Below are 26,163 nucleotides of genomic sequence, written 5' to 3' on the forward strand. Positions count from 1 at the left end.
TGACAAAATTTCAACAGTAAAAAATAAATTAAAAATATAAAAATTAAATTTATAAGAAAATATAAATAAAAAATATTTAAAAATAATACCACAGTTTTTCATGATAGATAGCTGATAAAAACACAAATATCATGTTTAAAACACGATATTTATGTTTTTGACGGAAAACTCACAAAAAATTACTGTTTTAACTTTCAGGTAATTTCTTGCGCTATTTTCGTGATATTTTCATAAATCTCGCGAGATTTGTCACTACGATGAGGGATTCAAACACACCCTTATACTATAATGGAAATGAATTCCAGGAACAATGAAACAAAAAAAAAACAAGTTTGAGATAATGGGTGCCATGCAACAGCCTCTGTTTGGGGACTTTGAATTGGAGTTCCATTGCTGTTTCTCCAACTCTCTAGCCCAGTTTTGGAGGCTCAAATTGAAGGCACTTTGCGGTTTCCCCCAGTGTTCTCATGCTCTTTGCTCTTTGGGAGCAGTGGTTGTTGCCAATCCATCCCAATGCAAAGATTCAAATTAGAGCCAATGAGAATAGCTTTTGCCATCGGTTGATCTCCTTCGGCCACCTTACTCTGCCATCCATCAATGAAAGCAACAAAACAAAGTATTTGCCATCCTATCAATTAGCACATCAGTATTAAGCAAGGAAAAATCATCTTTAGGCCTTTGCTTGCCTCGATGATTTTTCACAGACATAGGGTGTCAACAGGTCGGGTTTGCTTCGGACTCAGGTGAAACCAGACTTGGAACAATTTTTTGGATATGATATTGGGTCCGGACCCGAATCTAATCGGATTCATTATAAAAAAAACCCTACCTGGACCCGATAAGAATTACATTAACCAAACCTCGATCACACTCGGTAAAACCATATTTTTTGTCATTTTTACATTGAAAAATTGCAGGTCTTAATCAGAAGTTGGGACGGGTCAAAGTCTGGCACAAAATTTCACAAACTATACCCAGGTCCATGTATTAATTGGACTTTTGGGTCCGTACCAAGGTCTTGTTATTTATCACCATACCCGGACCCTATAAGGGTTGGTTTGGTTAACTAGGCCCGTTGACACCCAACACAGAAACAAACATCAATCAAACACGCATGCACATTCAATCTCATCATTCACAAATTAATGAACTTGTAACTTTTCTTTTTTTAACCATTAGGGTTATTGTAGTTGGAATGAGCCTCGGCTGTTAGATGGGCAATTAGGGTTCGATTCCTGTACGTAGGGAGTTAATCTCCTTGCGTAAGCCAAAGCCGGGAGTCAAGGGGTGGGCTCGGGTTTACACCCCTCTAGGGTGATATCTCCGTTTCTATATAAAAAAAACTATTTGAGAGATGTTGGTGCAGAGAATGGATCCCACTATCTGACATATGATAGAATCCATTCTACATTCAGTCATAACTGTCCAAACAATTGTTAGTATTAGTCTAAATTCTCACCTGCACCATTTATTCATACTCAGGTGGAAAGCCAGGATCAACATAGATCCTCTGACACCATATTTCCTTTATGCACAATAACCGATAATAAAAAAACTATTTAAAATTCAAGATTGTACAACTTTGCAGTGAAGCACCTAATAATGAAAGCAATCGATCACCAACTTGCTCCATCTTTTACAGATTCTAACATTGAGAGTGAGGTCAATTTGGAGCAATGGGCACTAGGTTGGACAGCTTAATATGAGGCATCTTTTTGAGCCAAGAAGCTTATTCGTAAACAAGCCTTTCACTCTTTTTCACAGCAAAGACAGACATAATCTTCTGGAATGCAAATCTTTGCTCGGTTGCATTGACTTATGAATGAGTTGGTGGACATTTTTGCATGGAATAATGAATCCATAAAGCATGAAAAGAGAGGGGGCTAGCAAACATGGAAGTCCTACCATGGCTGGATTGTGAAAAAGATTGGGATCCCAACTTTTTGTCAAAATCAAGCATGATTCTCTACTCTCTCTTTTTTAACTGAAGTACACAAGAATGCTTGAAAGGAACATTTCCCACTTTAGAATATGAAGCTACTACCACCAATACATGAGGATCACTCCAGTTAAGTGGCCATAAAAAACTTGAAGGGTCATTTGTAGAAGCTAGAGACACTAAAGGAGTTTGGTCTAGGCCGCTAGATAAGCACTCTAAGTTCAAATCATGCAGCATCACTCCCTGGTGCAAGTCAAAGCTAGATGAGTCTTTGAAGGTAAGGGGTGCATGCATGCACCCACAGAGTTTTACGCTACAGAGACGGCGACCGTGAGCGCAACAGGCTAAGTTCAGTGAGATTAGGTCTCCAGTTTGAGTTTGACTGTGCACCCGACTGCCCTTCATCGGCTTTTGGGCCCTACAACTGACAGACTGTCATCCAAAGATGGAGGGCATCAGGTACAGCGGCACACTTCAAAGTGTGCCATGTGATGGCACCTGATCATGGCTCCAGTTTCTTGGTGTTATAAAAAAATTTGTAGAAACTAGAGGACTAGTTGGGTAGCCCAACGAGCTACATATGCATTCTAGTGACAGCCATAGTGATAAAAATTTTGAATGGCAAAATAATAGCACAAAACTTTTGTGAGAGTTGTTTTTTTTTTTTCTTTCTAAATTTTCTCATATTTTGACAAAAATTAAATAATTTAAAATTGAAAATAGAAATGCAAAAATTGAATGATATAAAAATAAAATAGATTGTTTCTCCTTGAGATATTGCAGATATAAATGCAAAAAAACTTGACAGGATCATGATATTTAAAATTCACAAATTTCAGCATTTTCTCAAAACACACACAAGGAAACACCCACGAATTTTAACGTGGTTCGATCCTTCAAGGATCTAAAACTCTCTCACATTCAACCGGAGAGAGGTCACTTTATTGATAGATGGAAACGTTTGATTACAAACTTGCAGAGAAAGTCTCTCTCTTGATGACAACTTCATATATATTCTCTTTGGAAACCCACTCTTATTAGGAAACTCTTCTAATGAGCTTTTCTTTTTACAAGCACTCTCTTTAAGAAACTTTTTCAAGGTCACCACGTTTAGGTTGATCTTTCACAAGAGTTCCTTGAGCAACCTTAGTTCTCAACTCTTCTAGACTCTTCTTGGAAAACGAATCCAGACTCGGATCACTTGAAGTTTTTTTTTTTAGATTTATAACCTGAAGAAACTGCACCCGACACGAAGACCTGATTGCGCTGATCATAAAACTCTGAGGCTATAGAACTTGAATTTCGTCCTTTAACAATACTTGCATGATAATTTCTCCATATTAGTGATAATATCATGATATTTTAGATATTTAAAAAAGGTGACTGAAATAAAAAAAATTATATTTTTTGCAATATTTTCAGAATAGCACTCATATTTGTCACTAACACATCACCAATAAGACAACGGCATGACTCTATCTAGAAATTCTTTCGAATCATGAAGAAAGAGGAGGCCAAATAGAACCTCAAATCTTTTGTTGGGCCAAAAAATGATTAGAGAATATATTCCTTATGAGCACAGCTAGCAGAATTGAATGTTGGTCATGATCTCTGAGGGATAAGGTTGTGGATGGGGAGGAATGAAATTGAGCTCTTTAATTAACTGGCCAGATTTTCTCTGCTAGTTGAGTATAAGTTTATGTGATTTGGTGGATGTAGAAACATATGGGGTTATCAGTGCAACACTTGTGGCTTCATTTTGAGATGGTGAGGAAATGGGAAGAAGGGTCTCACATGAAGAAAAAGTGATCTTTGGTAGCCAAGGATGACTTGCCTATGTCCTTATTCAAAGGTAAGATGGCCTTGGGGGGCAGGGGTCCTCGGAGTTTTAAGTTGTTGGCACCATGACCGTAGGTATGGCAGACTGAGCAAGCACGACCAGGTCTTTGTGCCGGGTGCAGTTTCTTCGGGTTATAAATTAAAAAAAAGGTAAGATGGCCATCAATCTTTGTGTGGTGTAAAGGCAGTCTCCTTGGCTAGCCTGAATGACTTTTTTCTTTTATGTCAGACCTTCAAAATTCCTTCAATTGCAAGCATGGTTCATTTGTGAGATTTGGTCAATCCACTAGAAACTAAAAAAGATCTTTTGATCTACTTCTTATAGAAACAAGTAAATGTGGCGTTGCTCAATACTTTCTTCTTCTTTTTTATTCCTTTGATAGAAGGTGGGGACAACCCGTGTTGGATTCAGACCCTAGACCCCTCGGTTATGAGAGTGAGACCTCACCATCCATCTATTTCATTTGACACTGGTGTTCCTAGATCACAGTTGGCCAGTTCAATAGCTCCGCCAAAAATGGTGTGGAGTCCACTCTTGAACCGATGAGAAACTGGGTTGACTCACATTCATTTATGTTTTATTTTTTAATACACAAAATGCTAAATATTTGGGATGGGCGTAGTGTCAAACTGGTAAAGCGTCCGATGAAAATTGGACACTTTCCTGCCACTGATCGCTCAAGATCAGCAGCAGGGACATCTTTTTCTGATGAGACCTTTAGTAGTGGTTGTGACCACTGCTAAAGGAGGTCAAATACACAGAAAAAATGTGTAGCCCGACGTTATATATATATATATATATATATATATATATATATATATATAGTGTGTGTGTGTGTGCCCGCGCGCACGTTCTATATGATGTAAAAAATATCTAAAGTATATTTCTGATTACTTGACAAGCTCATATAAGTTGAGCTGAGCGAGTTCATGTTCAGCTTGTCATGCCAATTTTACAAGATTAAACGAACTCTATACAGGTCGAACATGAACCAAGCCACGAGCCGCTCGGCTTATTTTACAGCTCTAGCAGATAGCCCACTTGTACTTAGCTATGTGCAAGCACACTTGTGATTGCATGCAGAGAGAGAGAGAGAGAGAGAGAGCCAAACTATAACCATCAACATTACGATACGAAAACAGGTTAAACCAAACATTGAACCTACCGGGTAACCAAACACGGGCCCAAGACATGCCAAGTAGCCCAAAAAAGGAAAAAAAGAAAAGTAGCGATGCAAGGAGAAAAAGAAGAAATAAACAAGAAAACAAATACAGTTAGGCGACGAGCATCACTCTGGATCATGAATGGTCCCTGGAGGCAAATGGTGTTGCAGATCAGGGATGTTGATGCGGAGAATAGCGTATATGTCTGCCAAAATAAGGTTCACCATTTTGTTGAACACTGCCAGAATCTGCCGAAAAATAGCATTGTTGCGAGTCATCCATACGACCCACCGTGACGAGAGCAGCCAGGTTCGCCAAATAATATGCCATTTGTTACAATGACGAACTTGTTGAGGACCCCACAAAAAATCGTTGGCGAATGATTCCTGGCGCACGCTGACCCCGGCTTATTCCAAGTCACCTTAAAGATGTTTTGAAAAACAAAGCACTCCCAAAAAAGGTGGAAGGCAGATTCTTCAACCGCCTCACACAACACACATTTACTCGGCAGATGAAATCTGATGGATTTGAGAGAGAGAGAGATCTGATGGTAAAATTGAAGAATAAATTCTCCTCCTTTTATGTGAGATCAAAATATTCGTCAAATGGCAATGTGAAAGGTATTGAGAAAGTTGTAAACAAATAAAAATAAGATGAGGTAATAATTAAATTTTCCCACCTGGCACGATGCTTTCATCCACCTATAAAACAACCTTTGGATCATGTTTTTTGATAAGAAATTGATTTTTAAGCGTTGAATGTTTATGTAAATCTTAGATAGGTGTTTTTTAGACCTTATAAAACCTACCTGTGCATTAGAATCAGACAATCCAAGAGTAAATTCTTATAAAATCAAACATGTAAAGGTCGGATTTAAGAAAAACAAGAAAAACCTTTCAAAAGCCCCATAAGATGACAAATAGGCTAATTAAAAGAGTGGGAGGCAACTATCACCTTATATATATATATATATATATATATATATATATATATATATATATATATATATATATATATATATATATATATATATATATATATATATATAAAATTGAAATTTCACCATGCAAGCCGTTTTGATTCAACCTAACCTCGTAGATTTATTCAACATGGCCAACTTAGTGGGAATCAACCTCATTTTTTTTACAAAGAAACTTATTTTTTGAGTTGAGAAAAATTGGTGCATTTGTAGCTGTTGATTTTTGCATTGAAAAAATCAATACACAAGTCGGATTCCAACAATCCAAAACTCAATTCCTACTAAAAAAACATGTATATCACATCTCTATAATGTTAGATGAAAAAACAGAAAAAGGGCTTTGCTAAGCTGATTGTGTGTATGCGTATGCACACACACACACACACACAAGCATGCATGCACTCACACATACACAAGTGCCTGCACACATACACATATTCTACTGAAGGTACGATACTATTGAGCTAGACATCTTATTTACAAGCTATATCAACTCAATTCTACTGCATGGACTTGCCTATCGCGGACGTTGGTTTCCTAAGGATCACACTTTTGATCCTGTTTTATCAAAGTAAAAACATAATTTTATGTCATAAAATATTTATATATTGCGGACTGTTTATTTATGAAGCTTTTGAAAAATCTGCTACATTGCGAACACAGATTCAAAACCTGTTTTTAATGAACAAATTATGTAGATTACATCATTAGGATCTAATTTACAGATACAAAAAAAAAATACAAAAAAAAACTGTTATTTCTGCTCAATGTAATGATACTTCTAATGGTAACCAAAATATCAAAGGTCACTGCCAAAATAGCTCTAATGAGCCCATGAGACGTAACGAGTTTTTTTAAAGTCCAGCTGGGGTTAGGCAGACCTCTACCAGAACAACAGCCGCCCCATGTGGCAGAGGGATTCGATCTCGGGCCTTCAGCTTGACTCAGGACCCCGCTTACCACATGGGATACCACCTCGGTGGTAAAGAGATGTAACGAGTTCATTCCATGTCCTCTGTCACATTGCCTAAGTTGGGTATACTCCCTTATGGACCAAGGGGACATGGGTTTTCCACGAATTCATGAGTGTGGGAGGCAGTTTTTCATGGTGATCTGAAAAAAAAAAGTCAGACTTAAGGGCGTATTTGAAAGAAAGAAAAAGTTTCAAAAGAAAAGAAAATTTTGCCTATAAGAAATTTTGATACGATAACTTATCCAAATGAATTTTTTTTGTTTGTTTGTGCAGCATGAGTAAAACAAAATAGAAAATATGAGAAAAATGACATAGAGATAGAGATCTAAAAATCGTGGTAGGGGGTGGGGAGGAAGATGAAGATGAAGATGGAGCAAGCTCTTTTTATGGCAGATTATGAATTGAGACGTGTTGTAGGTGAATGCATGGTTGTCCTAATGCAAAAAAGGAATTTTTGATGGAAAAAGTTATTCCACCCGCTCAGGTGGAGGAACTTATTCTATCAAAAATCAAACTTTTTAGAAAAACTTTTCTTTCAAAAAAATTTCTCTCATTTGAAAAGGATGGAAAAGTTATAATTTTTTTTCCTACCTTCACTTTTTTTAAATATTTTTCCACTTCCAAAGCGCACAAAGTTTTGATGATACTTTACTTTGTCAGATCTCATACTTGTCCCTTTCGCAGGATTAACAAACTATACAATGAGAAAATCTAGGAGCGAGCTAAACCAACCAGTCAATCACTTTCATATTGATTAGTCAATGTAATCTTCTGTAATTTACCTATCATGTTAGGGTTGGATATCGGGTCTGGTACAAATGGGTTCAGGGTACGGACCCAGGATGGCTCCCAAAACCTGATAAGACCCAGGCGTGACATGGCCCCAACGACTAGGCTTAGGTCTGTGTTACAAAAGTTCAGTAGGGCACGCCGAGCCCAGCCAGGTTGCTCGTATATATAGAGGTGTGTAAATGTGTCTGACTTGGATCACATATAACTGGATGTAGGTCAAGCTGATTCAAACTCAGATTTGGACTCAGATGAAGGAAGCCTTTATGCCTACAACAGGGCTCAGCTTTGCGAATATCGATAAGATAAGTTGACTGGAAATCACAAGTTCGAAACTCATGGGAGCGTCCATTGCTGCAAGGTCGAAGCTGAGTGTACTCTCGTAAATGGATCTCTCCGGTGTTCCTTCCTTATTACAGTAAAGTTGCAAATGGAGCGGGTTTGGTTGAACATCCTGTCCGAATTCTCTATATTTCTTAAATAATTGGTTTCAAATTCGCTTTCATGAGTCTAATTTTTATATATACTTTTTATATTTACATAGAGAAACAGCTTCCAAGAACACAGACCTAGGCCCGCTGGCTCTGCGCCTTGCCGTACACTTATGGTCACTGTACGTGGGATTATCCCTTGGTCCCAAAGCCTCGGCCACGCTTCAGCTTGCACAAGGGGTGATGCCCTTGAGATTTGAACCTAGACCGTCTGCCTAGCGGCCTAGGCTCCATCCGACTACGCCAAACCCCTTTAGGGTGCTAATTTTTGGATTCATATCAGTATCTTACGTCGGACCCATGTTTGGATTCAAGTTTCAGACCTTATCGGATCCCCTTCAGATCCAGAATTTGATTTGGACCGTATTCCAATATGCTTAATCAGATTATTTTTCAGATTCGGATAAGTATCGTACATCAGGTCTGTGTTCAGATTCAGGTCCTATATTTTTGCACTTTTCACATGTAACAACAAAGCTTGTCATCCACAAATATCACCATATAGGGTTGCAAACAGGTCAGACTCGGGGTGGATCTTGTCAGATTTGAATCTGAATCCAAAATGTAAAAAATAGATCCAGATATGAACCCGGATCCGACTAAGTTCTGAGGAGGTAAGGTTGAATCCAAATGAAATACACGTGGTACTACTAGATCCAAAACAACAACAACAAGCTGTTTATATGTAAAAAAAATTGCAATCAGGTCGGATTTTGAATTGGATCAACTCAAGATCCGACTTAAAATGCTGATCTGATTTCAACCCAAATTGGAAAGTAATCCGATTGAACAGATCCTAATCCAATCCGAATATACATTTGGATTTTACTTAAAAGATCTATATCTGAAAAAAACATGTCAGACTCGATCAAATATTCGGATCATATCCAATCCGTTTGCAGCCCTAGACAGTAGACACCAATCACCATATGCATTTCGGATCCTGATTCAGACCTTTATGCATACTTATCCAGATCAGGACTCGGGTTCGGATCTGTGGCAGATAATCCGGGTTTTGGATTTGGATCAAACATGATTCGTTCCGTATCCGATGGGACTGAACTGGCGTGTCGTCTCCCTCTGCCCTCATGTATATAAGGCCCTCCGGCCGAAATCTGAGCGATAGGGCACACGGATAAGATGGCGAGATCGAAACTCGTGGTCTCCTTATTTCACCCTTCGTTGTGCTGCTTCTTCTTCCTCCTCTTCGCCTCATTTGTATCCGCTTCGTCCTCCGACTCCCCGTTCCTGATCGTCCACAAGAAAGTCGATCTCTCGAGGCTCAAATCCGGCGTCGAGCGGGTCTCCGTCTCGATCGATCTCTACAATCAAGGAACCGCGTAAGTTTCAGGGGAAATTCTCTTCAATCTGGTTAGTAAATGGTGATCTAGGGTTTTCGATGGGAGTTGGGTTCGCTTGACCCGAAATCGCGTTCTGATCTGGGTTTTTACGCCGTCGTTTGGTGTTTTCTCTGTTTGTTTTCTCGATTTCGTGCTTAATTATGGTGCTTGTTCGCAGTAATTTTGCTTTTATGATTATTCCGTCTCGGATGGAATGCCCAGGGTTTTGTTTTCAGGAATTTCTTCAGAAATGTGGTGATTACTTCGGTGTTGTTTTTATTGATATAGTTATGTTGCTTGTTTGAACTGCGTATTAGGTAGATGTACGGTTTTCATTGGCTTCACTGAGAGTTTGTGTGCCGTTTGATGTTGCGCTCAACACTTTGTGATGCGTTAATTTGTTGATTATTTTTGTTTTTGTTTTGTTTTGGATTTCATCTATTTCTGTGTTTTATAGACATGGTTGCAGTGCATATTGATATTCGTTGATGTATTTTTTAACGCAATAAAATGAGTCTTTTATCGACATTATTTGGGAAGGAGTGAGAAGGCATCACTCGTTAAGAAAGAAACTCAAGCAAATTAAGTACAAACTAAGTGAAATGCAGAAAGCGATTGTTGTTCAATGCAAATGCTTGATGACATTGCTAATTCTTAGAGTATCTTAACTAGATTATTTTCCTTAATTGCTGGGAATTGGGATGCTTAATTGCTCTTGATGATTTTCTTGCACTTTTACATGTGCATGTGGGTGGGTGGGTGCTCGCATGCTCGAAGGACTCGACTTTAACGTAAAGTTTTGAGTATGTGGTGATTTGTTTGACTTGTGTGAGGCATCAATTAACCATGTTATCTCTGTCCATCTTATCTTAATCAGCCTGGTTTTATTCATTCATTTCTTTCTTCCCCGTTGACCACGACAACTGAAACAACAAACAAATCAAAGTTTATTTAGTCAGTTTTGATGGTGCAATTGAAGTAAATTGGTATGCATGGATTATGACCGGTATATCTAGTATACATTAAAGATGATTAAAAAAAAATGGCAACTGGATTGGAATGTTCTGCCAAGTCTTAACAATATGGGAGTGCAGTTCCTTATTGTTGCATCAGTTTTACTCTTATAATCAATGAAAAGCACCAATGAATGTCCTGACCGATGAATATGATAAGCTACAAAGAAGTTGATAGTAGTCTTCCTTGCAGATTATATTTTCTAGCTGAATTTATCTAAAATTATGTGTACCAGCTAAGCAAAAGGCTTTTGTGGTTGCACTTCATGTATATCCAAATAATCATACAATAGTAAATGCTTTTAACTATTAATAGCATAAAGATATTTACAACTGTTGTAATGACTGTGCCTAAACAAACATGCTGATGAAAATAATTTAGGCAACTCCAGCTGTCACAGCAGACTGCCGACCAACCCACCCGCCAATGCACCTTTAGTCGACTCTCTCTCTCTCTCTCATGTTTAAAAATATATAAATACTCCTTTGTAAACAAGGGATTATTACCAAAAGTTTCCTTGGCATTTTTAAATTCTTACAAAGAAGATCGAGTTTGCACCAGACCATCATCACTTTAACATGCGTGTGTGCATGAATGCACAAAAACATTCACTGGCAATTCCATGATCGTGCTCATGATCCTATCCTTTTTACCAATTTGTATAATCTGTGGATATTTCATAATCAGATATTAGCTGTTTTGTATATTTGAACGAAATAATGAAGAGAACAAAGGGGCATTTATAGCCCAAACTTTGAAACATGCATATGGGATATGTAACATAGGCATCTAATAGTCTTCTGCTTAAGAAATGGACTTAGTAAAGAGGAGAGTGGAACTTGAGAAAATGATTTTGCTTAAGAGAAAGATGTGTAAGGAGGTGTTGTTGCGTTCTTCTCTTTTGAGGTATAATAGATGATTTGACTGGTAAATGGAAAACCTGATTGTTGCCTTATCGTCATCTCCTCGATGAGAAGTAGGTCGAAATCCATGATCAATACTAATCACTGGGAAGAATGTAAAATGGTTTGGAGGGTGTGATTCCATCTTCTTGGTAGAACTGGAGTGGTGTACAACCAAGTTTTGGTGGGAAGTGCTGTCTTGCATTCATGTTGTATAGGATGTAGATGAGTGTACATATTTTTTCTTAATGTTTTTCTTGAAAATCAAGGTGACTGCTTGGGGCACTCTTGGACATAGTGGTGCACCTGGTCCTGCTTTTTAATCTTTCCTCTCTTGTTCATATATCTTTAGGTGGGTTGTCGTTGCTGTAACAAACAAATTATGCCGTCTTTCTTCTGTAAGCATGGTCTGATCTACCCAGACGACCTGTTTGTGTTGCAAGATTTTGATCAAGAATGATGTTCCAGCTATTTCTTTTAGAAGTGCATCCGTTCTGGTTCCTTTCTTCACCCTCCCTTCTAAAGCAAATTGGAGGAAATTTTTTAGAAAATGAAGTGAAGAGAGAACCAGAATGGGCAACAAGGACTTGTTAGAAGTCCGACAGGCAAGGATGATGTTGTATCAAATTTCAGACCCCACCCAACTTACTAATGCAAACTATTTTCTAGGCCATGTAGTGGAGGCAGAGGCTTCTAATTGTTGGCATAAAAGCTTAGTTGTCACAGGCGGAGCCTAGGCGTTGCCTAGGCTTGGACCGCCTAGGCTTAAGCCTAGGTCGGTCCAATTCTTTTTTGTTACGTTGACTATAGACCGTATAAAAGGGGGAAAAGGGGGAGACCTTTTCCCCCTTTTTCTCGTTCTCCCTCGCTCGGTTCTCTCTCCTCTTTCTCGCTAAGGCAGAAGAAGAAGAATATGAGGTACATGCCTCTCTCTCTCTCTTTGTCTCTCGTCTCTAGTCTCTCACTCCTCTCTCTCTCTCTCTCTCTCTCATGGTCTCTGTCTCTCGGTCTCTTGACTGCTAATTCTGTGTTTGACTGTATCTGAGTTATATATAATCTGTTTATATACTGTTTGTGAGTTATATTTCTGTGTTGTATTTTTGGTTGATATTTCTGAGTTATGTTTTTCTCTTTGAGTTATATTTTCAAGTTATATATTTGCGTGACTGTTTATAGTTCATATGATCTGTTTATTGTTCTTGTTCAGAATTCACACTTCACAAGTTCACATGCACCCACAGTCCACAGACACAGAATTCACACTTTACAGTGTTCGACGACATGTTATTATTTGTCTATTGCTTATTGTTGATTGATTTTATGTTGTATACATGTTTGTTGTTAATTTTAGTAGTTTGTTTACATATTTTGTATATATTTTTTTATTTTTTTATTTGGGGTACCGCCTAGGCCCAGCCTAATCTTTTTAGGGGCTCTCCACCTAGGGCCTTTGACAACTAAGCATAAAAGTAATGACAATGATGAAACCAGTCACCAATATCCTCTGGCTATACAGCTGACAACAGGAAACTTCTTTCCTTCACAAATGGCAAAGCGGGTGCTGCTAACCCCAAGTGCTTTTTTTTTGCAAATCAAGCTACTTTCAAAATTTTATACCTTTTCTCCTTGGATTCTTCATCATCAAATGGTTTGATTTTAACTGAAAGCCAGTCATAAGTTTATCCAGAGGACTAGGCCCCCACACCCAAATATTTGTCTCATCCATGGCTTGAGAAGAGCATGATAACAAGATTTAAAGTCCTGCCTCTGCATCCCCACCCTCGACCGTCTTACTGTCTTGTGTTCCTTCTATGTTAAGCAGTAATTTGTAGATTGTACTTTATTGTGTTGATGGGTTTGATTGCTGCTGCCTTTAATCAAATACATACGACATGGTTTAATTTAATAATGGCTTTTTAACCATGAACATTCATGCTGTGTTAGTGGAGCTTCAGGGAATCTAAACCAGATAAGCTGATGGTCTGAAATCATCAGTAAATGTTGTGTTTGCAATGCTTGTATTGATCTACTTCTTCTTTGATGCTTGCAGAACTGCATATGACGTAAGTCTTAGCGATGATAGCTGGACAAAAGACATTTTTGATCTGGTGACAGGTAGCACGTCCAAATCATGGGAACGGCTGGATGTGTAAGTTGCACGATGATGAAAATCAGCGTTTCCCAGCATTCATTTGTATCCATCTGAAACCTTTATGTTGTCGCAGTGGCGCTTCTGTTTCACATTCCTGCATTCTAGAGTCGAAGCAGCAAGGTGTTTTCTATGGCACTCCAGCGGTAGTTAAATTCCGTGTGCCTTCAAGAGAAGCACTGCAGGTATGCTTCCCTTCTCTTCTAGTCTTCTGAGATACGCTATTGTGTGTTTTTTTTGGTGTCTGATTTCGACTGTTTACTGGTTCAAGGAGGCCTATTCAACCCCCATTCAACCTTTGGATATCCTTGCAGAGCGACTTCCAGAAAATAAATTTGAATGGGTGAGCTTCTTTTAAGTTTTAACCATGAGCACAGAGTTGCATTTTCAGTCTCGAGTTTCCTTCTTTGTATTTCTTAACATACAATATGACACACTGCTTCTTCTTGTTCATTGTTTCACGTCCTTGATTGTTCTGCAATCTCTGGAAATTTCTCAGGCCAAGGTAAGGATGGTAACATTCGTATAATCTTAGCGGGTAACATTTTAGTCTGTCCCACTCATATAAGGCAATTCCTTCCATGCAGAGACTGTTAGCCAAGTATGGTCCGCTGATATCAGTTCTCTCGATCGCTGTGTTGTTTGTGTATGTGATCGTCAGCCCCTCAAAGTCTGGTGCGGTGAAATCAAGCAAGAAAAAGCGTTGATCATTGAGGTCCTGTTAAGCTTTCTCTTGTTTTTATCTTTGAAAAGCTTTGTTACAGAATTTTCAGTACGTGATGAACCATGGTTAGCCTAGATCGCTTGGTTCACTTTTTTCTCTTTTCCCTTAGTTTTCTCCCAAGTATATTAGAAGGCACACGCTTCAGCCAATTTTGGGCTGTAACTGTGGAGGTGTAAGAAAAGAATTTTGTGCTAACTTGATAACGAGCCTCTTGATACTAATTAATCGGCAATCATCATTTATTCTTGGATGGTCATTTTTTTTTTTATGCCGAGGAACCCTCGCCAAACCAAGGAAAACCCGGGGTGAGGCCTCACGATAACCCTGCCCTGTGGATGGTCGATTTCAAGATTTGATTTGCTGGATCTGTTGGCATAAACGGTGGTAGATACACGGACTCTTAATTAATTATTAAATAGTCTCCATGGATCACCACTATACCTATGTGTGCAGCTGCGCCCCTCGTATTGTCTTTAGGTAACGAGTTGTTATTTGGAGAGGATGGTACCATTATATTTGCTGCGTAAACACGGTTTCATTATCATGCTTGATCTGGTTTGGAACAAATTCCAGCCTTCATTATTATTATTAATTTCTTTTTGAAAGGCAAGCTGGGGTTAGGCAGACCCCTACCAGTTATACAACTATACCATTGGGTTTTGAACCTGCATCGTCCCAACACAAGGTGACGTGCACTAGCTGCTCCTACCAGACAAGCTGAGCCTCCGTTGGTTTCAGCCTTCATTATTTGGGTGCCGTTCAGGTCAGGGGCACCCCTCGGGACCTCCAAAAATAAGTGTGGATACATGTTAAAGCTGTGCATGGATGCAATCGGGTAGCTTAGAGCGTCCAAAAATAAGTGTGGATCCGACTTCTTTTTGACTGGGTGGGTGTGTGTGTGGGAGAATTGGCTGCTTGATGTTTGGGCTCGGCTTACTTAGGGCATCCAATGATGAAGCTTTGGTTGTTCTGTAAGGACCAGAAACCAGGGGATTGAAGTTGGGTCTCAAAGTTCAAATGGTGAAAGATGTTTAAGATGTCTGATTAAGAGTGGGAGGATATGGGAGTAGTTACAGTTCAGTTCTCATGGCAAAATGAATGATAGGACAACTTTTTGCTACTGTCCGGAACACTTACTGATTCTCATAAAGGAACGATTGAGTTCCTCTCGGCCATGTTTTGAAGCAGGAAAATCGAAAGGCGGATTCTTTGAGAAATGTAGAAAAATGAATCTTCCCATGATATTCCAAGTGAAGGAAAAAAAATCCCTCTAACTTCCTACAATTTTTCGGGACATACGGGGGATATTTCTCCATCGTAGGGAGGTGAAGAATTGCTCACATGCGACAATCGTCCGTTCAAATGGTTGTCGTTTTCTCACGAACTCCAGTTTGTGACATAGAGCTTTTGATGTCATCATTTAAACAAGCATGAAAATTCATTGGGCGTTGCCCCCTGAGAAATGCAATGTTCTCTCTCACTGGTATCAAAGCATTCTTGTTTTGTTATCACCCGTAGCAACACATGGAGTTTGAATCTGCTTATGTTTAGACCCAATAAAATCCAACCTTGTAAATTACCATTAAAAGGGATAATTTTTTTTGAAAGAAAGATATTAAAAGGGATAATTCCTACCAGAGCTGAATCTGATTATCCTATGAATCCAATCAAATTATAGTTTTGTAAGTTTCCAAATTCTAAAACCGTCTATGATTGGTGCCTACTACCAAATCCGACTAAACACAGCCCGGTTGGTCAGAAATTTGAGACAAATTCGTGCCATTGAAGTTCTATCTACATATTTCTAACTTTTCAGGAAACAGAACAGTATAGAGATTAAGCTGATTTTTTGCTAAATCTTGAGCTGCCTTTAAGAAGGCAGAACTGATCGGTCTTGTATTAGTTCACCACTAGTCAAGGCATGACACTAGACGTACCCAAAGATTAGCCACCTACGCTGCACATGGCAGAGAGAGAGAGAGAGAGAGAGAGAGCACTCTGAAATAACAATCTCTTGTATTATGGGTTTCTGTAGTACTCTTAAAAATCACTATTTTTTACATGACTAGGAAGAGAAATCCACACCTTGATTATTCAAATATATGTAGATTTTTGCATAAGAGATCAAGCCAACACACAGTCTGTTGAATAAGCACGCATGGAGTAAGCAAATTCAGGCAGGCAGTGCAAAACTTTCCTGAATCCAGTGTGGAGCATCAACAACAGCACATGGATCATTTTTCTCAAAATCAGCAACCTGGACAGAAAATTACAGAGATTAGCTAATTTCCTGAATGATACTGAATTAAATAGTGATCCAAACAGGTGATAAACAGCATAGGTTCTTAATATATGGGCAGTAATCTGCTTAGTGAAGATGATGAGGCAGCTGAAATACTAAAAGCATGTTTGGTATGAACCAGATGGGATCTCTACTCTTTGCACAACAGTGTACTTGGAAATCAAACATGGAGTTGGTAAGATGGTTCACTCACCTTCTGTCCACAGCTTGGGCAATAGTGGTACTTATGCCAGAGGCAATCAAGACCAGGGCACAGGAAGCAAACTCCAAGCATCATGGGCATCATACAACCGATAACAGCAGCAAGACTTGGCTCAGATCTGCAAGTGCATCAAGAAGTTATGAGCGATTTTTTCCAACTAAGAAAATTACTTTCGAAGTGCATAGATCCAACAGAAAGCAGTTTTCAATATTGAATATGGTTCAAACTTCAATCTGATGCAGGAAACATTCTTTTTGGATCCATCATCACGTAGTGTCCAAAATAGTAAAGAAATGCAGCCACTTCTATAAGACCAATTCAAATTGGAAAATAAGCAATTTTAACAACATTGTACATAAAACAAATATTGTTATGAACGCAGCATCCCAAACTCTGAATCCTATATATATCATTAATCTAAAGTCACCGAGTTCTAGGAGGAACAGAAAATGAAAAGCATAAGAATTCACGAAAGACTTCCTAGCTTACCTACTAATATCTGCTCCCTAAATTGCACGACAAAGGCCTTCCACTTTATTTGACAATCCTTGTAATTGTGATTCTCAAGACTCTTCTTGGTCTGAACATCATTGTATACCAGACACCGAGAGAACTAGATAAAGCCTAAATGGAAGGATGAAGGCCTCTTCATAGAGCAGGTGAAAGAACTAACGAAATGCCCAAAGATGACTGGTCTACCATAGACAATGGTTCGATCAATTTTTGAATTACAGTAGTTTTGAAGTCAAAGAGGATTCCAGCAAATCAGGGTTTCCAAAATCATGACTAGGATTAGAACCTTCTACTACTCCAATCACCACTTACTACCTTTGGGAAGATTTATCATTTAAAGCTTATTAAAAAATTAACACTAAGACAATGATATTCCTCAACAATGTCAGCGAAGTTACTTCAAAAGAAGTTGGGGGCACAACACATTTGCTGTTCAGTCTAGCTGCAGACAAGAGATAGTTGTCCAAGTAATACACAAATTTAATAGTCAATAGGATTGGCTCAAAATTCCTAAACATGAAGCACAGCCAATCAAGTTATTACCCTTAGAGGGAGGAACACCAGCATATAGGTAGAAGAAAGAGGTAAGATGTAGGTATGTGCATCTTATATGCTAATACTTTCAAAAATAAATAATTGAACATATGTGCATGTGTATTTGTGTGTGTGTGTGTGTGCGTGACAAGTGCCAATTAGTATCAAGAATTGTGTCCAAGCTGGCATCCTACTGATGCAGACAGAGAAATTGCAAGATTCCATTGCCAAAATTTCCTTGTTACTCCCCACTTCATTCTCATATTTTGCTACACATTTTCCCTCACTTATATGTGAGAAAGAACTTGTGACTGCATTTATTGAATATCCTCAATAAATCAAAATTCAACGGTGGTAATATCAGCACAAAATCAAGGAATTTGTGGCGGTCACAGTTGGGTCTATCATTATTAGTTGGCAATGTGGGGCCATTTTACTGGTCTTGCCACACCAAGCGTCAGTGTGAAGAACAAAGAGAACAACCATTTCCGAGGCCTTTCTAGAGACTTTAGATGTTTATAAGAAATACAATTATGCTAGCAAACATATACAACACATAATTATATGCAGCACGCACGGGTACTACCTCTACCCAGTTGGATAAGCAGAGAGTATAGCAAGGCTATAAAAGAACTCATACATGGTGTCTGCAACTCAAACCATATAGAGTATGGTGTAACCTATAGCCATAACAATCCTCATCTAGTACTTTTGGTTGTTTTTTCATATTTTATTTTACAATCATTAGTAATAATATAATACCTTGCCTTTCTTCATTAGGCTTTTTTTGTGTGTTCTTTTTATGTTTTATATGTTTCATTTTTCTTTATACTTTAATTTAATTTTAAGAACTGGCTACCAGTGCTTCTCTATTTCAAGAAAATTAATCGATCTAGCTATTAACTATGTCCTACTTGATGCCCACACATAACTGCATAAAACTATGCAGTGAACAGGATGACTTGTATTAATTTAGCACAACCCGTATTACTTGATGTTCATGCTTCACATACAGGGGCTTAAGGGTATGTTTGAATCACTGTCCCCCGCCCGAAATGGGATCAAATGAACGGCGTCCGCCGCATCCTTAAAAAGGTGTTATTTTTGTAACACCCCTCCCCTTGTTATAAAAAGAACAGGACGCGGGGAACACATGTTAAAAAAAATCGGGGGTAGGGGTGGGGAACACATGTTAAAAAAAAAGTCGGGGGTAGGGGTCCCTCAACTCTCTCTCTCTCCTTTGCAGCCAAGGTGGTCACCGGTGCCGGGGTCACTGATGCCGGGGATGAGGTCGCCGTCAATGCGACGCGAGGCCGCTGTCTAGGCGACTCGTGGCCTCCGTCGATGCGATGTGAGGCCGCCGGCGAGGTTCCCCCTTTTCTTTCTTCCTCTTTTCTTCTTTCTTCTTTCTTCTTCTTCTTTTATTTCGGTTTGAATCAAAAAAATTTTAGGGCATTTTTAGGTTTTCTTCTACTAGGTTTTTTTGTTTGATTTTATTGATTAGGGTTTCTTCTTCTTGATTAGGGTTTCTTCTTCTTCATTCTTCTCCCATCAAACAACGGACATTTGTTGGACTTGGAACAAAAAGAACAGAATGAACAAAACCAATGCTGTGTTCCATTCTGTTTGTCCATTTCATCCAATCCTGGACAAGCCATCAAACAACCCCTAAGGACCCTTTGACACAGTAAATTTACGATTAATGAGTGTTAGCAACTGCCCAAACAATGCTAAAAACAACACATTATAATGGCTTCAAGCGGCTCCTGTAAATGTCTTATTCACGCAATGCTTCAGAAGCAGGAGGCATATGGGACTTTCAAGCTTGTTGAACCTAGCTTTGGGATTTTAAAGAATGCTAGGTAGAGTTGTCATTAAAGTGATTAAAGAAATGAGCTTTAGCCCCATTTCTCTAAAAGCTATCCACATTACAACACATGTCAGACTGTTGGATAATATATTAGCCATATTTGGCTTAATTTAACATTAGAAGCAGCATATAGTCATAATCTAAAATTCTCAAAATTGGATTTTATAAATCGTGAATTCATACTAGTATGAAATCCTAATACTACTATGCACTTGCCTTTACAAAAGGCATCTTTCCGTCCTAATTCACAACCATTCCACCATAAGTCTCATCAATATCCATGTACGACTATTCACTTAAATATGAATATTGTTTTATAAAGGAAGCATCCTTTCATAAAAGCTGTTCTTTTGAGAGGATAAAAAAAATTGAGAACAGCTTTGATAACAACTGTTGCGTGCTACTTACAGGCTTACGAGTAAATGATTTAATTAGTTTTTATATATCTTTCCTTGATAGGATGTAATCAATACTTTTCTGTAATTATATGGTATAAAATATGTGTTACTTAGCCTGTAACATACCGTATAGGGTGAATCAAAGTATTGAACACATCATCATCGACTCCATTTGCACAAGGTGTGAGAAGACAAGAGTAGAGACAGATTGTTGTATCATGGAGATAGAATGTTGAAACTACTTGCACTGTTGTGCGAGGCATCTGCCACCTTAAAGGCTGGCAATATTATAATGTGCCTGAAGCTTGGTTGAGGGTACCCTGAATCTTTTTCTCATTTATTAAATATGATGTTCTATATTTCCATAGTCGCTCAAATTTTACATCTGTTAACCTCTAGTGCTTAGTGATTGTTTGCTTTCAAGTATTGGAGTAATGCAAGCATATGAAGTCGGCCTCAAATTTACGGATTGTGAGCTATGGAGTCACATCCTGGTCATAGTGGTGTCATCAGTTCATGGGGTTTGAATGGGATAACTATTATTCAGCTATTTTTTAAGGCTCCGTTTGATTAGTCAAGAGGCAGCATGAATTTCATTTCTGACGTTAATTAGGAGGTCTATCTCTCCTCCAGTTGATATTCTTTTTCTTCAGTTCTCTCTTTGTCTTCTTCCACCATAGCACACAAAGGCCAAGGATGTAGAAGATGTAGGGACAAAGGACGCAATACCACATTACAACACTTTGTTTTTCCCAAAATAACACTACTGTTTTAACATCACGGCAGTCGGAATTGCACACAATTGTCATGTATAACTTGTTTCCCATTGTTTCATCCTATTGAACACATACAAGACATTATTACTTTTCATCACTCATGGTCTCCCGATTCCCAACCAACATCTTTCCCGTATATAAAAAAATTCTTTCTAATTGTGTGGATCAACAACTCAAAACCATCTTTAATCCCACAAAAGTACACATCCCAATAATCCCCAATTCATCAACCAAGGAAATCAATGAAAACCACCCTATATAGGAATCCCAACCTCTTCCTACCGTGCCAAGATCATTCAAAAGATCCATTCCCCAATTCATAATTGACGCACTAAAACAAGAAACCGATGAAACAATTCATCATAAACCATAAAGAAAACCCAAATCGAGCATCACCAAGAAAAGGAAAAACGCCGGAAAATTAACCAGTGGAGGGAGAAAAGCGAAAAACCTGACGTTGGTGAGGCCAGATCCCCCACAATAGACGCAATTGAAGGGGGCGGGGGTGTCCCGGAAGATGGTCTGCTGGATCGGAACTCCCTTGGGGTCCCCAAAGATCGCGTTCGGGGGGACGATCCCGGCCTGATGGGGATTAACCCCCGTGTAGAAATACTGCTGCTGCGGCGCCGGAGGGTTCGCCGTCGCCGGATAGGCGTACGGAATTCCAACCGCCGGTTCTTCCTTCGACATTTCTTCTTCTTCTTCTTCTTCTTCTTCTTCTTCTTCTATACCAAGAGAGGGAAATACTTTTCCTATGGTAGACGCGTTTTCTGCAGACACGGAGAAGAGAAAGTCTTGGAGGGTCACTCTCGAATTACCAAGAGAGGGAAATACTTTTCGTATGGGAGACGCGTTTTCTGCAGACACGGAGAAGAGAAAGTCAAGGCTCAAGTAGGGGTGGGCGTTGGGCCAAGCCGACCCAGCCCGCTGGCCGGGTTTGGGTCAAGGTTTTAGGCACAGGCCCATTAGCTACTGGGCTGAAACCCAGCCTGTTATATATGTGGGCCGGGTTTGGGTCGGCTCGCATGCCTGAGCTATTTATTAATTATTAATAATAAAAAAAATAAAAATTAATTAATTTCATGGTAACTTGATAACTATTATTATTTACCTAATTAGTTGTATTAATTTTATAAAAACTAGAAAAATAATTAATTGAGTACATAAGAACTTGTTAATTATTTATTATTTACCTAATTAGTTATACTAATTAGTTGGATTTGGGCCAATGTGTTAGGTCATGAGTTTTACTTCAAACTCGAGCCCGTTAAGAACCAAGTCATCTCTGGGTCAAGCTGCCCTTAAAGCCCAACTAGCGGACCGTGCTCTAAATGAGCCGGGGCCAAGCCGGCCCAATGCCCACCCCTAAGCTCAAGGAAGAAAATGAGAACATATGATGATTGGCGTCGTTGCAATTCATAGCCTCTGAGATGAACAGTCACCAATGCCTGAGAAGTTTCATCCGGTGAGAGGTCAGTCTGGGTCATGGAGGCATCAGCTGCACCTAGGGATGTCAATGGGTCGGGGTGACCTGAACCCAACCCATACCAAACCTTATAAGGTCAGGGTTTGGTAATAAATAAGAAGGCTAGAGTAAAATCCAGGTCAGACCCCAATTAGTATATGATACCAGGTGTGGTTTGTGAAGTTTCATACCATACCCGAATTTGACCCGAGTTCTGGTTAAGATCCATGATTTTTTCAATGTAAAAGAGATAAAAAAAAATCTTATTTCTATAGGGTATGAATCGAGTCTGGTTCATGTGATCCTTATAGGACCAGGTATGGTTTTCCTTATGATGGACCCGATTAGACCCCGGTCAAGACCTGGTACCCACACTTCAAAGTCAGATCTGGGTTTAGATCCGACCCGGTGACACCCCCAGCTGCACCCCACATGATTGGATCGGATCTTGTTTGATTCCTGTTTAGGATCTGGACCCAGTTTGGAAGATTCTCAGCTGAATTGGGTCCAAACTAGGGACATTGGGCCAAGTTTGTTATGGACATGAATCTATAGTTGAACCATTCCTCCAGATTGGTAAGCCCCTACTTGGTCCTAATAATGACCCAAAACCAATTGGGTCTGATTTGGTGATACATCCCTAATATTGGTGTTAAGCGGGTTGGTTTCAGTCACATTCCATCACCCAACTCTGAATGGGTTTGGAAATTAGACACCAAACCCAAACTGATATGAACCAAATTTGGGTTTGGTTTTTGAGTATCTAACGATTTACACCCGTAAAGGTCATCGGGTTTGGGTATATATCGGGTGGGGTATAGACTGGTGAATATCCAGAGATAGGACAAGGCACCCACCCGTATGACAGTTAGGAGGCTTGGCACTGCACAGGCTCTCACAAGTTCTGTTTGTCTCATGTCATGTGCCCGCAAGGCCTCCGCACTATCACGTGTCATGTTGTGCCCGCAAGGACTCCACACTTGGAACTTGAGGGTCTGTTTGATGCTGCATGACGGGTGTAATTTTGGACGGTGTGGTCGCAAATCATGCCAGTCGAAACAAACTTTGGACACGCAGACGCATGTTTCGCTGCATCTCAAGAATGAGATTTTACTATTTCACCCCAGCTATGAAAAGAACAGGATGAGAGAACCACACGTTAAAAAAAAAATGCTGAAACATCCTACCCCACAACATGTCTCTCTCGCTGCCTCTCTCCCCCAACCCTGAAACTCTCCTCATCTCTCTCTTGCTGCCTTCTGACCCTGAGACTCCCCTCACACTGTCTCGCTGTTATGAGCATTGATCCCTCCAGCGAGCGATAGATGCCCCCTGATAAGTGACGTCCCTCCGGCGAGCCTCTCTTCGCCACTGTTATGAGCATCCTTTCATTCATCCTTCGCCTTCTCTGAGCTTTCCTCCTCTGCATGTATCTCTCTTTGTTGTTGTAGGGTCATGGTTCTTTCCCTTCATCTCTCTCATGGATATAGTTAACCATAACCCTATTGCAAGGTTAGGGTTTGCTGAAAACAATTTTTTGTTAAGTATACTTAGGTTTTTTTTTAGTGAATTCATGCTAAATCTATTTTTTTGTTTGAGATATGCTTAGATGTTAAGAGTTTTGTATTTTAATTATTGTTTTTGCAATTTTTAGTGAATGCATGATAAATCTGTTTATTTTGTTTGTAATATGCTTAGATGTTAGGGGTTTTGTATTTGAATTCTTGTTTTTGCAATTTTTTGAGTGAATGCATTAGATGTTAGGGGTTTTATTTTGTTTTTGATATAGCTAGATAAGTGGTAGGCAATGAATCTTAGTTTAAACTTAATTTGAGGGTAAACAAAATGTATTTTTTGTTGTTTCATCACAAACAAGCAGTTTTTAGATAGTAATGTTTTGTTGTTTCATCACAAACAAGCAGTGTATGGGTAATATTATTTTATGGTTTCATTCCATTATGAACAAGAAGTATTTGGGTACAAAATATTTGCTGTGATATCTAAATGAGTGTATGCCGGTTCATTGTTCATTTTTAAATAAATGAAATAAATGTATGTATGAGCATATTTATTTTGTAATAAATGAAATAAATGTATGTATAAGAAAGTTTATTTTTTAATATATGTTATAAATCTAATTCAAGATCCATATTCGAAGCCAAAAATTCATGATTTTTGACATACATTTATAATTGGATCCAATATGATACCAATTATAACATTGAGTTATCAAAAAAATTGTTGTGTATTTATTTTTATGTATGTTTTATACTGTTTTGATATTTAAATCCAATTTGAGATCCATATTTAGGACAAAAATTCATTACTTTTTATATACATTCATAATTGGATCCAATATGATACCAATTATAACATTAGGATATCAAAAAAGTGATTGCTTATTTGTTTTTACACAAGTTTTATATTGTTTTATTATTTGAATCTAATTCAAGATCTATATTAAAAAAAAAATCATGATTTTTGACATATATTCATTTAGTATGTTTTCATTTTCCTATAACTAAATGAAACATGATGCTGGATTTCTGGTATTTTTTTTTAAATTCTGATGCCATAGATGTCTTAAACACGATTGATTTACTAGAAATCAACACTTTGATCATGCATTTTGAATGAAAAAATGGTATTTGGAGCCTAAAAAATTTATGAAAATTATAAGTTGTTGATTTGTGAAACTTTATAAAAACCTATTCATGCATCAAAATCTAATGTTCCAAGAAGTGATTCCTATAAAAACAAGCATATAGATCTCATATGTAGGGTCAAAATTTTAAAAAGTACAAAAAATTCATGAAAATCTAATAGCATGTTTTATTTAGTAGGTTTTGTATTTTGTTGGTTTGCATTTTTCATATATATATATATATATATATAGTCGTCCAACCAAAAGAAGGCCCAACATCTACAACTAATGATAATTGATGATGTTCTTTCTCTAATGATTGAGTTTTTTCATCAATCAGACTTTACATATTGGATTTTTGTCATTCATTTAGTGAGCATCATTTTTGGATTATGAATTTTTGATGTTTAGATGCATTTTTGAAAGCACTAAAAATCAACGGCCCACCATACTTTGAATTGTAAAGTTTTAATTGTATTGTAAGTTATCGATTTTTTACATTTCAAAAAATATGTCTATATGTCATAAAGTCTTTGTGTAAAACATATTTCTTATTAAATAAAATATGAAGAACAAGTATATGAGGTCTGATTGATGAGATGCTCAAGCATTGGAGAAGTGTGGTTGTCTTATCATTGTTGGTTGTAGATTTTGGACCTTTTCCTAATCCAGGTCTGAACCAATTAAATCCACCCCGGCGTTGGATTCACTCCATATAGGATCCAACCAACAAAGGTTGCGCAACCCCGAAAACTACATGGGATACCCCCTTGGATTCCCACCTGAGTTGGTACTCCAAGGGTAAGAGTGTAGAATGTTTTGCTAATTTACCCCTAGTGTAGCCTATAAATATGTAGCTTAGCTTAGGAATTTCTCTCAAGAGTTTGTTGTTTGATTTAGTTGTGGTTTGCCTCTAAGGAATGAATTGCTCTTCCTCCCCGAATCGTTCGCCTTCCACCATCACCGGTTCGTTGGTACGAATTGCTCACTCTTCCAATTGTGCCTCCGCCATCATGTCTTGCATCATTACTCATGCCCACACAGTGAACATCATCTCTCTCCCTGCCATTTTCCTCGTTTCCCTTGCCTTGGCTGAATTCCTCCTTGGGATCCGCCCAAGCTAGCACGCCCCCCGTTCCTCTCTTCTTTGGTTGTG

At 38.6% G+C, this 26,163-nt stretch overlaps 2 protein-coding genes across 2 annotated transcripts; one reads left to right on the forward strand and one right to left on the reverse strand.

The window, feature by feature from the left end:
- Nucleotides 1-9,165: 9,165 nt before the first annotated feature.
- LOC149833484 (uncharacterized) lies at nucleotides 9,166-14,545 on the forward strand. Its single transcript, XM_090015152.1, has 5 exons — nucleotides 9,166-9,514; nucleotides 13,481-13,579; nucleotides 13,656-13,764; nucleotides 13,851-13,922; nucleotides 14,167-14,545. The coding sequence occupies exons 1-5, from the start codon at nucleotides 9,315-9,317 to the stop codon at nucleotides 14,284-14,286; spliced, it is 600 nt and encodes a 199-aa protein (XP_089871278.1). The 5' UTR covers nucleotides 9,166-9,314; the 3' UTR covers nucleotides 14,287-14,545.
- Nucleotides 14,546-16,302: 1,757 nt separating this feature from the next.
- LOC149833485 (GSH-induced LITAF domain protein-like) lies at nucleotides 16,303-21,755 on the reverse strand. The gene is made up of 3 exons (XM_090015153.1): nucleotides 21,350-21,755; nucleotides 16,799-16,925; nucleotides 16,303-16,560 (listed from the first exon to the last, which is right to left on the reverse strand). The coding sequence occupies exons 1-3, from the start codon at nucleotides 21,586-21,588 to the stop codon at nucleotides 16,477-16,479; spliced, it is 450 nt and encodes a 149-aa protein (XP_089871279.1). The 5' UTR covers nucleotides 21,589-21,755; the 3' UTR covers nucleotides 16,303-16,476.
- Between the last annotated feature and the right edge of the window lie 4,408 nt (nucleotides 21,756-26,163).

The sequence above is a fragment of the Nuphar pumila genome, chromosome 7, assembly GCF_984573655.1.
Source record: "Nuphar pumila chromosome 7, dmNupPumi1.hap1.1, whole genome shotgun sequence".
Classification (NCBI taxonomy): domain Eukaryota; kingdom Viridiplantae; phylum Streptophyta; class Magnoliopsida; order Nymphaeales; family Nymphaeaceae; genus Nuphar; species Nuphar pumila.